At 40.8% G+C, this 15,817-nt stretch overlaps 8 protein-coding genes across 8 annotated transcripts; 4 read left to right on the top strand and 4 right to left on the bottom strand.

Annotated features, from left to right (window-relative positions):
* Positions 1–119: 119 nt before the first annotated feature.
* PAS_chr2-1_0652 (Arginine/alanine aminopeptidase, overproduction stimulates glycogen accumulation) lies at positions 120–2,777 on the top strand (the record flags this gene model as incomplete). Its single annotated transcript, XM_002491532.1, has 1 exon — positions 120–2,777. One exon carries the CDS (start codon positions 120–122, stop codon positions 2,775–2,777), a length of 2,658 nt encoding a protein of 885 aa, XP_002491577.1.
* Positions 2,778–2,856: 79 nt separating this feature from the next.
* On the top strand, positions 2,857–3,876 carry PAS_chr2-1_0653 (Mitochondrial cruciform cutting endonuclease; the record flags this gene model as incomplete). The annotated part of the gene is made up of 1 exon (XM_002491533.1): positions 2,857–3,876. The coding sequence occupies one exon, from the start codon at positions 2,857–2,859 to the stop codon at positions 3,874–3,876; it is 1,020 nt and encodes a 339-aa protein (XP_002491578.1).
* Positions 3,877–3,936: 60 nt separating this feature from the next.
* On the bottom strand, positions 3,937–4,872 carry PAS_chr2-1_0654 (Hypothetical protein; the record flags this gene model as incomplete). The annotated part of the gene is made up of 1 exon (XM_002491534.1): positions 3,937–4,872. The coding sequence occupies one exon, from the start codon at positions 4,870–4,872 to the stop codon at positions 3,937–3,939; it is 936 nt and encodes a 311-aa protein (XP_002491579.1).
* Positions 4,873–5,198: 326 nt separating this feature from the next.
* On the top strand, positions 5,199–6,746 carry PAS_chr2-1_0655 (Nucleolar protein, component of the small subunit (SSU) processome; the record flags this gene model as incomplete). Its single annotated transcript, XM_002491535.1, has 1 exon — positions 5,199–6,746. One exon carries the CDS (start codon positions 5,199–5,201, stop codon positions 6,744–6,746), a length of 1,548 nt encoding a protein of 515 aa, XP_002491580.1.
* Positions 6,747–6,813: 67 nt separating this feature from the next.
* On the bottom strand, positions 6,814–9,699 carry PAS_chr2-1_0656 (Subunit of the 26S proteasome, substrate of the N-acetyltransferase Nat1p; the record flags this gene model as incomplete). Its single annotated transcript, XM_002491536.1, has 1 exon — positions 6,814–9,699. One exon carries the CDS (start codon positions 9,697–9,699, stop codon positions 6,814–6,816), a length of 2,886 nt encoding a protein of 961 aa, XP_002491581.1.
* Positions 9,700–9,860: 161 nt separating this feature from the next.
* PAS_chr2-1_0657 (3-phosphoglycerate dehydrogenase, catalyzes the first step in serine and glycine biosynthesis) lies at positions 9,861–11,270 on the bottom strand (the record flags this gene model as incomplete). Its single annotated transcript, XM_002491537.1, has 1 exon — positions 9,861–11,270. One exon carries the CDS (start codon positions 11,268–11,270, stop codon positions 9,861–9,863), a length of 1,410 nt encoding a protein of 469 aa, XP_002491582.1.
* A 423-nt stretch (positions 11,271–11,693) lies between these two features.
* On the top strand, positions 11,694–12,308 carry PAS_chr2-1_0658 (60S ribosomal protein L15; the record flags this gene model as incomplete). Its single annotated transcript, XM_002491538.1, has 1 exon — positions 11,694–12,308. One exon carries the CDS (start codon positions 11,694–11,696, stop codon positions 12,306–12,308), a length of 615 nt encoding a protein of 204 aa, XP_002491583.1.
* Positions 12,309–12,626: 318 nt separating this feature from the next.
* On the bottom strand, positions 12,627–14,354 carry PAS_chr2-1_0659 (Proline permease, required for high-affinity transport of proline; the record flags this gene model as incomplete). Its single annotated transcript, XM_002491539.1, has 1 exon — positions 12,627–14,354. One exon carries the CDS (start codon positions 14,352–14,354, stop codon positions 12,627–12,629), a length of 1,728 nt encoding a protein of 575 aa, XP_002491584.1.
* Between the last annotated feature and the right edge of the window lie 1,463 nt (positions 14,355–15,817).

The following is a 15,817-nucleotide window of genomic DNA, read 5'->3' on the forward strand; positions in this document are numbered from 1 at the left end:
ATGGAAAGAGCCCTCTTTACACCATACAGTAAACGTACAGCACGGCTGATATCCCCTTTTGGCTAGTAATCCCCAACAGACTAAGATTCCCCACTTAGAGTTCTTTCACTCAAAGAATCATGTCAACCACTGATTTAGACACTTCAATTCACAATGCTCTGCCTCTCAATTTGCAACCTACCCACTATGATCTACAGATTTTTGACATAGATGAGACTAATGACACATTCAAGGGGCTGGTTACCATTGACTTGGATGTGATTCAACAAACAGACAGACTGGTGCTCAATGTTAGAGATATTGTGATAGATAGCGTGCAATTAAAATTTAACTTAACAAAAACCGTAACTGAAGTTGGATGTACAATCGAACCTACGGACGTTGTTAATGAGACTGTGGTGCTCAAATTCCAAGAGCCAGTCAAATCAGGATCATTGAAGGCAGTTATCAATTACAGTGGTGTCATTCAATCGAATATGACAGGTTTTTATAAATCCACCTATAAAGATCTGGCATCTGATGAGATTAAGACAATGCTGTCTACACAATTTGAAGCTACTGATGCCAGAAGAGCATTCCCATGTCTTGACGAACCTAATCGTAAGGCAACTTTCCAGCTGTCGATCGTTACGAGGACAAACTACACAGTTTTATCAAACATGCCGGTCTTGTATTGTCGAACTTTAGATGACGGTAAGAAATTCGCAACCGATAGTCGTGAATTAAAGGTTGTACAGTTTGAAAAAACTGTTGTGATGAGTACATATCTATTGGCCTGGGCTATCGGCGAGTTTGAGTATTTAGAAGCCTTCACAGACAGATCTTACAATGGTAGTAAGGTTCCAATCAGAGTCTATACAGCAATTGGAAACAAAGAGCAAGGCCGATTTGCCCTTGAAACGTCCACAAAAGTAGTTGATTTCTTCAGCAAGATTTTTGATATCGACTATCCCCTACCAAAGCTGGACTTACTATGTGTTCCAAATTTCACCTGCAATGCCATGGAAAATTTTGGGCTTTTGACCTTCCGTGCAACCGCTTTACTCTTTGACATCGAGAAGTCTGATCCTAAGTACAAAACTAGAGTTGCCTACGTTGTATCTCACGAAATAGCACATCAGTGGTTTGGAAATTTGGTAACAATGAATTGGTGGAATGAGCTTTGGTTGAATGAGGGTTTCGCAACCTGGGTAGGATGGTTAGCTGTGGATGAGCTATATCCTGAATGGAACGTTTTCTCAACATTCGTTTCTGAATCTTACGAAAGTGCCAAAAGTTTGGACTCTTTGAGAAATTCTCATCCAATTGAGGTTGCTATCAATTCTGCAAAAGATATTGACCAAGTGTTCGATGCAATTTCTTATCTAAAAGGAGCCTCAGTCATCCGTATGCTCAGTCAATCAGTCGGAATTGATGTTTTTCTGAAGGGTGTTTCTATTTATTTAAAGAAGCACAAATTTGGCAACGCAAAGACTGTTGACTTGTGGAGTGGTATCTCTGAGGCCTCAGGAATTGATATTTCAAAGCTCATGGACAATTGGATCAAAAAACAGGGTTACCCTTATTTGAAAGTTGAGTCTGCTGGTGACAACTTAACTATTACTCAGAAAAGATTTTTGGCAGCTGGAGACATTACCCCAGAAGACGACAAAACCATTTGGTGGGTGCCTCTAAACATTTCTGTCGGATCTGGAACCTCCGTTGCTGAAAACTATGCCTTAACTGAGAAGTCTGCTGTTATTCCTAGACCAGATTCTCCATTTTTCAAATTGAATAAGGACTCTGTCGGTGTTTACAGAGTTTTTTATAGTGCTGACTTGCTGAAAGAGATTTCAAAGAATTTGGACCACTTTTCAGCAGAAGACAAAGTTGGTCTTCTTGCTGATGTGAACGCAGCCGCAATTGCTGGTTTTCTACCAACTTCAAAACTACTTGAATTCTTATTGCATTTCAAATCAGAAACTGATTACGTCGTCTGGTCAGAAATAATCAAGTCTGTGGAGCATTTGAACTCCGTCTGGTCTGAGACCTCTGATCAAAGACTATCTAAGTCACTTACGAAATTCTGCAGAGAGCTTTTTGCCTCACAAAGTGAAAGACTTGGGTTTGAACCTAAGGGAAATGAGTCGTATTTTGATGGTCAGCTGAGACCATTGATTCTGTTAGCTGCTGGTACTAGTGGATTGGAGCCAGTTGTTACCAGATGTTTAGAGCTGGTTGAAAATTCCACAGCTATTCCCCCGTCGTTGAAACAAGTGGTGTACTCCACAGTTCTAAGTCAAAAGAATGCAACTCAAGAACAGTTTGACCTAATCTTGCAAGACCTCTACAATCCTTCTTCGCCAGACACTGTTGAAACAATTCTGATATCGCTTGGAAGTGTCCAAAATGATCTTGTGATTCCTCAAGCGGTGAAACTACTTGAGGATTGTCTCACTGGCCATGGCCGTATTGCCCTTATGAATGTTAACTTTCTAGCTGGCTCTCTAGCTACAAACCCTAAAACCAGAGTACTAGTTTGGAATTTTGTGAAAGCTCATTACAATGCCATCTTTGAGACTATGCAAACAAGTGTCATTTTATTTGATCGTTTCATCAAGACACTTAAGGAGCATGCCGATATTTCAATTCACAATGAGATACTTGAGTTTTTCAGTAACAAGAACGTGGATGGCTTCAACAGATCTTTGCAGCAGGCCCTAGACCAAATTAAGACCAATTATGCCTGGATTCAAAGAGACAAATCTAATATTACTGAATATTTAAATGTCGAGTAGCTAGCACTTCATGAATAGATGTTTATTGTACGAGTACTTTGAGACGCGACGCGCACCTTGTCACTTTCTTTCCTCATGCATGTTGAGAGAAGAGCTCGTCAAGTCTATCACTAAACAGAAACTAACCAATTTTCAACTGCTTTCGATATGTCGAAACTGTGGATTGCCAATTGGAGCATCTAATAAAGCACAGTTAATCGAGGATATCAGCCTCTGCCTTGCAAGAGAGTCTTTGTTTACCGAAAACAAGAAATACTCCATAGTTTCCATTGATGTTGGAGTTAAGAACTTTGCCTTTACAAGGTTGCAATTGGAGGGTGGAAATGTTTTCAAATCAAGATCCTCACTACCATCCATATTAGAGTGGTTTAAGCTGGACTTGGAACAATTTGAAGGAATGAAAACTTTCTCCCCTTTAGCATACTCAAGAATGGCATACTATTTGGTGGAAAAGCTGATTTGCAAATCATCAGATACAGGACTGCTCACCCCTTCAGTACTGCTCATAGAACGTCAACGATTTCGAAGTAATGGAGGGTCTTCAGTATTGGAATCTGTTATCAAGTCCAATATTATCGAAAATATGATAATCTCCAACGTTTACGCAATGGGTCAAATGAACAACGACTACAAAACAAATATAATCTCGTCTTCTCCAGCAAGTATGGTGAACTTTTGGACAAACTACAAAATGAGTGACGGATCCACATATCTTTCTATGAACTCTAAAAACTCCAAGAATAGCAGAATGGTACTTGTGGATAGATGGTTTGATGCACTTTTGAAAGGAACACCAGCAAGTTTTTTGCTGGGTGACCAACTTTCAAATAGAATCAAGAGCAAGGAGTTGGCTATACTTGCGAGATGTAGCAACCCCTCAAGACGTATCTATCTACTCATGGAAATGTTGAACAAACCTTCAATCGGATCAAGTGTTGTTAAAGGGGATGACCTTGCTGATAGCCTGTTGCATGGTCTCAGCTTATTGAGATTTGAGCAGAATAAAATGAAGCTAAGGGAAAATTTAGAGGATTTGCATGCCACGATTAATCAAATTGAACAAAGTCACGTACAGGAGATATCAATCATCAATCAATAGTTGCTTAGTAATTTTCATAGTCCTTTCAAGTGGCCACTATCAGAAAGAAGCAGTCAATTTTTATGGTCCATGAATAATTGTGTTGTGCCCTCCGTCAATAATCATCAACTCATTGACACAGTTTTTGATGTTTTCATTCAAACTATCTCTAATAGTAGTACAGATAGTTTCAACTTCATCCTTGCACGGAATAGGCTTATTCAACAAAAAAGAAACTAGAGAGTAGTTTCCACTTAGCTTCACTACCCAAGTCAGCCCTACGATTTGTATGGAGGACAACTTGTTAAGATAATTCCTAACCAACATCAAACAGACCTGTTCAAACAGAATATCACATCTGTTTTTTATGTGGATTCTGAAGAATATTTGAGACACCACATTGTCATGAAACTTGCACAAGACTGGAGACAACCCTTTTCGAAGAATCAACAACTTATATGTCGAGTCTAGCATGAATGCTGAATCTTTTCTCGAGCTGATGAATTTCTTTACTTGGTTGTAGTAGATGAAGGTATCTGTTTTTTCCAGTTGTGCATCCTGCACTCTTTCAAACACCTCCCATTCATACACAAGCGGGGGGTTATCCATTTTGTCCATGATCGAATCCCTTTGTGCCTCGTATATTGTTCTGTCATCCTTTGACAACAGAATTTCGAAAGTGGGCTTACTCAACAAGGCAATAGATCGCAAATTTAATTCGTCTCCAGACGATTGTGAACCACATTGTTCAGATTTGTTCGATGCCGTATTATCTACAGTTTTATTTTCTTGATCATTTTTGCGTGTTATGTGTGACATTTTCCTTCGAAATGAACCTACTCTATGAAAAAGAGTGCTTCTTCCTGTTGTCTCGCAGGATGGAACAGATCTCAAGGAGTTTTCACCGCATTCTAGATCTTTGAGAGTATTAGTATTACAATATTCTTCTCCGTCCACTACTGAGGGATTACTGAGAGACTTTCTTCTAAGAATGGAAAGAAAGCTGTCACTATTCATGGGTGGTACAAAAGGAGTGGAAGATGTCACTGGTATCGAGAAATTGAACAAAAAACTAGGCGACTTCAATTTTTTTGGCTTGATACCGAAAGGCAGATTTTTGAATAAAAGGATGCTACTCAATCTGGTAGAGCTCTGGTTTGGTTTATTTTCCCTCAAAGACTTGAGTTTGTAAGTTAGACTTAGTTTATTTCATCGTTGGTATGTTCCTGTGTACCCTCGGTTTAAAACCGGAAATAAAAAACTCGAGGCACTGAAATATTTTTTTCAATAGAATAGTTTTTCCTTTACATTGATATTCAAACTATCTCCCAATACAAAGCGCCATGAGTGTTGAAGGAACTAGGAATGTGGGCTCCTCTAGTTTGGATACCACAGGAAAACCTAAATACGGGAGAAACAAACAACTTGGTGCCAAACTGAAACGTTATGGGAGGGAACGTAAAGAGGCTCTGGAAGCTGCCCGTAGAACGGATATACTGTTGCAGGAAGAACCCGGTTTCTTAGAGCCAGAAAATGAAATGGAGAAAACATATGAAATAACTCAAAAGGATTTAAGAGAAAATGTAGACATTGGTACCGCAGCAAAGGGGTTTGAGTTGAAGTTGAAAGATTATGGTCCGTACAGCATTGATTACAGCAGAAACGGTAGAGAGCTGTTGATCGTGGGTAAGAAAGGCCACGTTGCCAGTATAGATTGGAAAAAGGGGCAGTTAAATACGGAGCTGCATCTGAACGAAACATGTCATGCCATTAAAGCTTTGCACAATGATCAATTTTTTGCAGTGGCACAGAAAAAATACACTTTTATCTACGACAAATTAGGAACTGAAATTCATAGAATGAAACAACATATTGAAGCCACTAGCTTGGAGTTTTTGCCTTATCACTTCCTCTTGGTCACTGCTGGTCAAACAGGAGTCATTAAATACCAGGATGTATCGACCGGTACTCTAGTAGCAGAGCTAAAAACGAAAATGGGACCAACACTATCAATGACTCAAAATCCTTGGAATGCAGTCATTAATTGTGGTCACTCCAATGGAGCAGTCACCTTATGGAGTCCCTCGATGCCAACCCCGCTGGTGAAGATTCAAGCTTCTATTGCTCCGGTTAGAGCTTTGGCGGTCAACAGGGAGGGAAATTATATGGCAGTTGCCAGTTCTGATAGAACAGTAAAAATTTGGGATATTCGAACCTATAAAGAGGTGGACACTTACATAACACCCATTCCAGCCACCTCTCTGGACATATCTGATACTGGTTTGCTGTCAGTTGGGTGGGGTCCACACACAACTGTTTGGAAAGATATTTTCAAGAAGAGACAAGACCATCCTTATATGACACATCAAATCAGAGGTTCGCGTGTCCAAAGTACGAAGTTTGTTCCATTTGAAGATATATTGGGTGTAGGTCATGCCTCTGGCTTTTCCAGTCTTATCATCCCTGGGGCAGGTGAGGCTAACTTTGATGCTTGGGAGATCAATCCTTACGAATCTGCCCAGCAAAGACAACAAAATGAGGTCCGTGCTCTTATTAATAAGCTACAGCCCGAAATGATTACATTGGATCCTAACGTGATTGGTACTGTAGATACCGCCGTGAAGCAAAAAAGCATGCTACCCGATGACGACGAGGAGAAAGATGCAGAAGATAAAGAACCTGGCGATGAAGAACCGAAGTTGGATCGTTACGTTCCTGACAAAAAGGGTAAGCAAACAGCTCTGCAACGTCATATGCGCAAGAAGACTCAGAATGACCTAGAAGAAAGAAGACTCCGTACTGAAAGAAATTTGAAGAGAGAGCAGGAATTAAATGGAAGACAAGACCATGGCGAAGAACTTCAGAATCCAGCACTAGACAGATTCAAATAGATATAGATACTTTTAATAACATGTATATTAGATAGATTCTCGATGGGTAAATCAATCATTTACTTATCTATTCGTCTTCCTCTTCTAGAGTGAAAGGTGCCGGAAGAGGGGCATTCTTATTGGTCAACTGTCTCACAGTCTTGATAGTATCGGCTGGCTCATCGGGTCTTGAATCGTGTAGAACAACGATACCACCAGTACCTCTAAACTTTCGAACAGGCTGATACCTTTCGTCCTTAATAAAGGAAATGTATTTTAACTGGGCAGGAACAACTCTTGACATATTATCGATCTGATAAGGAGTGCTGACAAAGTTGGTCTTAGTCGAATTGTTGGTGAACTCTTCAGTTGTGGGCTGTTCAGTTTCGACATTGGAAGTTGTGGTTTCCAGCTTTTTATTTGTTTCTTCGTTGTCTTTTGTTTCTTCTTTGACAGCTGGAAATTCCTCGTCAGGTTTATCGATATCCATAGCATCCGATTCTTTCTCTTGCCTCTTCTTAGCTCTAGCCTTGGCCCGAACAGTAGTAGAAAGGATCGCTGTTGCCAATTTATCTGTTTGCTTGGTCTTGGCCTCTTCAACTTTTGGAGGATAACTAAACAAATCTTCGCTTGTGTGACAATTAATCTTGAACTTTGGAACTTTGAAGTCATCTCTAACACCAATGATCGATGTTGGCGTAAATGACAAAGAAAGGAAATGTGAAAATGGGAACCAGTACCATGATTGGACAAAAACAGCAAGTCCAACAACCGACTTCAGGTTTAACGTACCAGTTTGACTGTTTTCTAGCTGAATGGTTACATTACGGCCACCTGCATCAATAATACCTTGAGCTAGGACAGCTCCAAATTTAGCCAATGACTCTTCCATTCTTGTGTCAATAACTTTAGCCAGTTTCTCTCTAATTTGCTTGACCTTGGGGCAGGTTTTCTCATTCTGTTGGATCAAAATCATAGACAATGCGACGAAAGCGCCTTGTCTTACAAAGTCGACAGGGTCCTTCGTAAGGGGTTCTAGAAACTCAATTGCAGAATTCAATCCTCTACCAGCACATGCAATACCAACTGCCATAGCAGTACCATATCTTACGTGAGGGTTGTGAGATTCAGCTAATAGTTCAACTAATGTTGTGACTGTTGTGTATTCTCTCAAAAGAATAAATCCAAGAGCTATAACTGAAACTCTTCTGACATTATCCGAAGAGTCTGAAACAGCAATATGAAGAAGTCGCTGAATAGCAGAATTATTGGAGGTACCACAATAAGCAAGGGCCAAAGCAAAAACACCACCGTATCTTAAAAGAGCATTTTGGTGAACTAAAAGCTTGGCAATCACAGGCTCCGCTGCATCTTCCTTAGCATAACAGAGTAGTGCAATACTGACAGCCAATCCTCGAATAATTGTTTCGTGTTGAGTCTCCTCCGCATAATGCAACATATCGTCAATAGCCTGTTGATTTCCGGATCCCAACATGACCAGACCCATCGACAAAGCTGCAGCTTGTCCTGACACAGCAGAATCGGTGTAAAGCACTGTTTTGAGCTCTTCGTAAACTTCTTCATCATTAGACCCCATTCCTGCCACACCGACGGCTAGAGCTGCTCCATGTAGAAGAACATCAAAATCAGAGTTGTCGGCATTGTTGGTACCGGAAAGAAGATGGCCTCTTAAATAATCCAAAACTTCCTTTCCATGACCTGCATATATAAGTCCCAGTCCAAACAAGGAACCAGACTTCGTGTATGGAGATCCGTTATTTTCAGGTAGATAAGGTTGTAATAAAGTGCGACCTTGTAGAAGATTTCCCTTATGAATGACACCAAAAGCAGCACTGGCGGAGAACTTAGACCAGTTCGTAGCTTTCCCAAGCCACTCAAGATTGTTACGGAAAAAGGAATCGTCAGTGGTACCAGCATGTAAGAATGCATTGGAAAAAGTAACGGCAGAGTGAAAAAGAGAATTTCTTGCATCTAACGTTGCCTTTGTCTTATCCAATATCCCTTTATCGGTGTTGTTATTTTGATAAAGAAAGGTTATGTCTAAGTCGCAAGTTGGAACACCAGAAAGAACTTTCAGTAGTTTTGCAATTGGTTTCGATGAAGCATCAATCGAAGAATCATTTGTCAAAAGCTGAGTGGTCTTGATCAGTAATTCCTGTGATGCCGAACTGACTAGATCAAATGCAGCTTGGTAAGCTATTGGGTAATTTTCAGTTGAAAGAAGCTTCACAAACACTTGGTGGGCAAGATTGTGATCATTCAGCTGAACAATGATTTTTGTAATTATGAAATAATCAGGGTTAGGAAGATTTCTCAATATTAGCACAATTGAATTCAACACTTTGACCTTGAATGCAATGTTTTTTACAACTGTGGTGGCGCAAGTCAAAACATAATTAATAAGTTGACTGGCTTCACTATCATCAGTATCTTCTTGAGTAAGCTCTGAAATTTGGGAGTGTATGATCTTCTCCACAATGTCCAGTCTATAGCTTTCTAATGATATACCCAGAGCCAACTTTAATTCCTTTTCCTGAACACACTTCTGTAGCATCATTTCAAAGATAGATTCCAGTTGTGAGTCAATAACAACTTCAGGATCAAGAAATTTGCTCTGAGATATCTCGATGTAGAGATCAATGCACTTGGAGACAATGGTTTCCACAAATTCAGACTTTTCATCAATGTTAAAACTTGACCCAGCACTTAGTGAGTATTTCACCGATGAATCATAATCTCCTAGGTTGTAGTAAACTTTGGAGGCCAGTAGCGCCGCTAACTGACGATCTTTGAAAGATTCATCCTCATACAGCTCTTCAATTTGAGATATTTCATTGGCAATTTCAGCCCAGAACTGGTCTACTACCTCATTGAGTGACGTTAAAGCATATCTTTTAACTTCAGGATCATCCTCCCTCAAAAGAGCTAAACAGGGAGCGGCCGTTGTTAACATTGTAAGGAGATGATATGGATGAGAGATGTTGAAGTCGAGCTGAGTGTTGTCGCCACTGGAAAGGTTACTTCGCACTTTATCAAAGCCTTACGTAATATATTACATAATAAGTCTGAATTCATATTCGACTCAAAGGTGTACAGAGGTTCAATTATTCTTATCTAGTATAGCAGACGGGTGACGATTTTGTAAGGGGTGTGCTCCAGTTGTTCGTACAAAGACTTGATGTCTGAAGCATCCACATCAGAAATATCGGCCATCAAGTAGGCAATGTCTCCTCTGGAGTCAGAGAACTGCTTTTCAATGTTATGGTTACCCAAAATGTTGTTCACAGTTTTCAACACACCAGGCACGTTCTGATGAATGTAAAGCACTCTAACAGAGTTTTCTTGGTCAAGATCTAGAGCACGTAAAGCAACTTCTGGGAAGTTGACAGCACCTGTAGAAGTTCCCTCATTAATGTACTTTGTGAGAGCAGTTCCTACTTCAATTCCAATTGCAGATTGGGCCTCTTCAGTAGAACCACCAATATGTGGGGTCAGAATAATGTTTCTCAAAGAAGTTAGCTCAGTAGCCCAAGAGTTCAACTCGTTGGTGAAGTTTGGACCATTCTTACCTGGTTCTTGTGGATAAACATCCAAAGCAGCACCCGCCAGCTTACCTAGTTTCATCGCTTCAACCAAGGCAGGAATGTCCACCACGGTTCCTCTTGAAGCATTGATCAGGTAAGCTCCATCCTTCATAGCAGCCAGTTGAGGAGAGCTGATAAGGTTCTTAGTCTCCGGATTTTCGGGAACATGCAAAGTGACAAAATCAGCTTGGGCAAGGAGGTCATTCAATGTACGGACCTGTTTAGCAGAACCCAGAGCCATGATCATCAAGACATCGTAGTAGATAACGTTCATACCAAAGGCTTCAGCCAGAACGGACAACTGGGAACCAATGTGCCCGTAACCCACAATTCCAAGCGTTTTACCTCTGATCTCCCAACATTTGTTGGAAACTTTATTCCAGGTTCCGGTGTGCATCTCCAAAGATCTATCTCCTAGTTGCCTGGCAAGAGTAATAATCTCGGCAATAACCAATTCAGCAACGGATCTGGAGTTTGAAAATGGGGAATTGAACACAGCAACACCCGATTTTGCCGCATATTCCAAGTCGACTTGATTGGTACCAATACAGAAACACCCGATGATTATCAAGTTTTTAGCGTGTTTCAAAACCTTTTCGGTTAACTTAGTTTTTGACCTGATACCAATGGCATGAACATCTTTGATTTTTTCAATCAGCTCATCCTCTGGTAACGAAGACTTGTGGAACTCCACTTGATATCCCTGTTCAGCAAAGATCTCTCTGGCGGTTTCGTTAACATTTTCTAGCAGCAAAATTTTAATATCTCCAGTGGAGAATGGTTTCAATGGTTTAGCGTGTTTGGCAGCAGAGAAACTACGCTGTCTGACCTGGGACAGGTAGGAGTCATTAGGGGAAGCAGAAACAACTCCAGGGGAAGTGGACAAACCGACAGCATTGAAGCCACTGCTTAACTGCTTAATATCTTGGGGAGAAGCCATTGTTTAAGTTTGTGTGCAGGTATCTAGAGATGACAGACCTCTGTGAAGTCTATATAGTTATGCTGTTATCTGTGAAAGAGTCACTCTAGAAAAAAAAAAAGACTTACTACATGGTGAAACGTCACGTGACTATCAGTACTCTCCCTTGAATAATTTAGGCCAAAGGCCGATGGATGTTGAGACTCCATGTGCCAAATAAAATTCGCGCGTCAGATGAGCACGGATAAATCGTCTGATTCCAAATCCAGAATTCAGGGTAACTCTCTGAAATAAACACAGTCGGGTAACACCACGCAAACTTTCTGAAAACAATTTCGCGCGTTCCATAAAATTTTCAGTGCGTCGTGGAGTCTAAGAAAAAAAATCCTCAAGCTTTCTTCTCCTCATACAAACTTCTAAACAAGTTATCAATTATCATTTACAATGGGTGCCTACAAGTACTTACAAGAGTTGCAAAGAAAGAAGCAGTCTGACGTTATGCGTTTCCTGTACCGTATTAGATGTTGGGAGTACAGACAAAAGACCGTCATCCACCGTGCTACTAAGCCATCCAGACCTGACAAGGCTAGAAGTTTAGGATTCAAATCCAAGAAGGGTTACGTCATCTACAGAGTTAGAGTCAGAAGAGGTGGAAGAAAGAGACCTGTGCCAAAGGGTGCTACTTACGGTAAGCCAACCAACCAGGGTGTAAACCAACTTAAGTACCAGAAATCTCTGCGTTCTACTGCTGAGGAGCGTGTTGGTAGAAGAATTTCCAACATGAGAGTTTTGAACTCTTACTGGGTTAACCAGGACTCCACTTACAAGTTCTTTGAAGTTATCTTGGTGGACCCATCTCACTCCAACATCAGAACCGATGCCAAGATCAACTGGATCGTCAACCCTGTCCACAAGCACAGAGAGGCCAGAGGTCTTACTTCCATCGGAAAGAAGTCCAGAGGTATCAACAAGGGACACTTGTTCAACAAGACCAGAGCTGGTCGTTTCCACACCTGGAAGAAGCACAACACTTTGTCTGTGTGGAGATACAGAAAATAGAATCATTCGTGAAACCATTTTTTGTACATTTTTGCAGTTTGCTTCAACGAAATGTAGTGTATACTGGTTTTAAAGTGTAAGTAGAAAATGTATTACCGGTAACTGTAAGATTGGTGTAGCTACGGAGGGAAAGAAAGACTGTTTTGGGTGGTGTATTGACCTTTCTCTGCTACCACTTTATGAGCTGCAATGAGGTGCTGATACGATTAGTCCTAGCTTTACCAAGATGATGCGAAGTGACGAAACTTGCAGAAAAGCTAGCTTAGAAAGTACTATGGTTTGGAAGGACTCCTAAAATTATTCTAAACAAAAATATATCTAACCAAATAACCAGTACCAAGGCTTCAAGAATACGCTGTCGAACTTCGTTGCGTTTTCTGCCTCAATCTCAGCAAAGTCCCGTTCAGCTTCGGCGATAACAATATCTAAACCAGTGTAAATGTCCACTTCTTCGATTGGAATAAGGACTTGTGTAAACGGAATTCTCCCCAGTTTGTGAAGGTAGTACTTATGGCCCAGCCATAGAAGGAAAAAAGGTGGGAGGGTGATGTACGCAGCAATAAAGTTGGAGGTATCCCAATTGCCTTTGATAAAGACTGCATAACCGTTAGTCAAGATGATAATGGACAAAAATATTATGGAATAGTAGCTCATGAATGGCTGGAAGTATGTCTTGTAAGGCCTTTCTTCAAATTTTCCATGCAAAATCATTGCTCTTCTAAATCTCAAATATGCCCAGCAACAGCTGATCCACGAGATGAATCCAGAAACGGTAGTCAAGTTTGTAAACCAAGTGAATACTTTAGCTGATCCTGAAGAAACGTTCAAGTAGGAAAGGCATCCAAATAAGAACACCACTAGAACACAGTAGTATGGAACACCAAATCGGTTGATTTTCTTAAGCACTGCAGGAGCCTGCCCACTTCTGGCTAATCCCAGCAAAATTCTAGTTGCACTGAAATAAAAAGCATTTCCTGAAGACCATGCGGAGGTTAAAATTGCGGCATTGATAATATGGGGAAGAACTTTGATTCCAGCACTCTGAATAGCAATAACAAAAGGAGATGCTGAAGCATCGGAGCTCTCTGTTAACAAAAGAGGGTTGTTGTATGCAACAGTACAGCCGATAACCAAGGAACCCAAAACGTAAAAAGCCAGAATTCTGTAAACGAAGGATGAAGCGACCTTAGGAATATTGTAACGGGGTCTCTTGGCTTCAGAAGCGGCAGTAATGATCAATTCTGGTCCAGTAATGAAAGTAAACCCAGACTTAATAACTGCAGTCCAAAAACCTAAAAAGCGACCGGTGCCTCCTGTGGTGAGGTGCTCAGCAAAAGCACCAGGGTTATTCCAGTATCTAAATCCAAGTCTCTCGTGATTGGGAGCACCTCCAAGCATAATAACGGCACCCAAAATAATAAGACCGATAATAGTAACGATCTTGACCAATGCAAACCAAAACTCGATTTCTCCGTAGTACTTATTGGGGAAACAATTAAGCACAGTGATGACACCCAGAAAGATGGTCATGAATACGGCGATATTGATAGACTCATTCCAATATCTTATCACCAGGCCAGCAGCTGTAACTTCAGTCGCAACCAAGATGGCCATTGTGTAAAAGATGTTGTAACCACAGGCGAATGCAAAAGACTCGTCACAGTAACGTTGAATGAATCCAATAACGGAAACACCTTTGATAGGCAGATACACTGCCATCTCACTGAGCACGTTCATAATCGTCCACAGAACAGTAGACATCAAAATATATGAAATCAGCAAAGGTGCAGGACCACTAGTGGCAAGAGAAGCACCTGTTCCGATAAAGATACCGGTACCGATACAACCACCCAGACCGATCAGGACGATGTGTCTTGACTTCAAGCCTCGTTGGATATCATGCTCCTTTATGCTTCCGGAGTCACCAGATTCCGGATCTAAGTAAAATTCCTTCTCAGATGCCCTTCTGCTAGCATCAGACATCTCTATCTCTTCCACTGCATAGGAAGAGGTGGTTACTTTTCCATCTTTTCTGCCTTTGTCCATTGTGATTTACCAGAGATAAGTATGGAACAAAAAAGGAAGAATCTTGATGTTTTTATATCTTCTGCGGTACACTAAACATGGGGGGAGCGTATCGACGATGTCATGCATTTGTGTATGTAATACTGAAAGTAATATGGCTTTGATCAGTCAGATCATTAAAAGCCATTTGACTTATCCGGCCAGGGAACGCCGCACAGGATTTTCTTTTTTTCCAGTTTTTCAACGGTGAGCATTCTAGGTTTCAAGACTTTCTTCAAAGGCAGTTGGCAACGGCATGTCAAGAAGACTTCGATTTTTTTTTTCGACACTCCACCAGTAAAGGCATGCCTTCGTTGATGGACTGGATTTTGAACGGTCTGTATTGAGTCTCAGCTTATTGAGCTTCTTTGGTTAGTTCCCCAAATCCTGCTCGGTCAGTGTTGCCTCTCCTGCAGACATATGTGACATAGCAGCGAGTCGCACTATGAATTTCAGAGAGCTTTAACAGAGAGGTATACCTAAGCGAGTTTAGATCATTTTATATGTCTGCAAGAGTTTGCTTTCTGGGATGAATAGAAAGCCGGCCCATCGGGCAATTTCAGGCAAAAAAAGATAAGATACAACCGAGGGATACTTTAATGAAATCGCATGGAAAAGCCGAAGTTCACACGATGTGTTCTGAGTGCTCAACGAGAGCGAACTACTCAGTACATCGACGTCACTGAAAATAGCAGGTGATTGCCGTTACCTGTTTCAGGCTTACGCCGCACTGTGGATACATTTTTTTACTCATCTCATCTTTTAGGCGCTAAAAAATGTCTTATCTATATTACAATCTAGCTTCTCCAACAACACCGAGATAGGAAGCAATGAAAGATGCGCCAATATTGAGTGTAATTCTCCGAGCGGCTTCTCACAATCACTAAACACCCGTATGATAAGGGTCTAATGCAGAATGTGGGTCGTTGATTGTGGTAACGTGAAATTATTGCTGCGATGTCAGGGGTGTCTGCTGGATTGGCGTGGTATTAAAGATCATACACGCAATAGAGAACGTTCGAAGAAAGAGCTGTTCAGCACTACAAACTAACAAAAGTTTACGACAAGTGTATGGGCTTTTTGTTCCTTATATAAGCACATTGTAGTCTTCTAACCATAAAGAGGCTCTTCAGGTACAAAATAAGCATCAGTTCTTGGCATTAACCCCTAGTTTTTAATATAATGTTGTGATTTATTTTATGCAACCGAAGAGGTGTTCAGCTGAATATTGTAATGGCAAAAGAATATATTTTTGTTTTCGTTCATATTTGCCTACCAGTGAGACAATTTTGAATCTCACAGATAATTCCAGTGGTTTGTGTTGTATATTTTTGCAAGAATACAATTCCCAATTATAACTATATATAAATGTTCCTCGTCCACACAACATTTTTTTTTTCAGGCCACCGACCCAGTTATTTTTTGTTAATGGACATTCGCTATGC

Source organism: Komagataella phaffii, chromosome 2 (genome assembly GCF_000027005.1).
Source record: "Komagataella phaffii GS115 chromosome 2, complete sequence".
Lineage (NCBI taxonomy): Eukaryota > Fungi > Ascomycota > Pichiomycetes > Pichiales > Pichiaceae > Komagataella > Komagataella phaffii.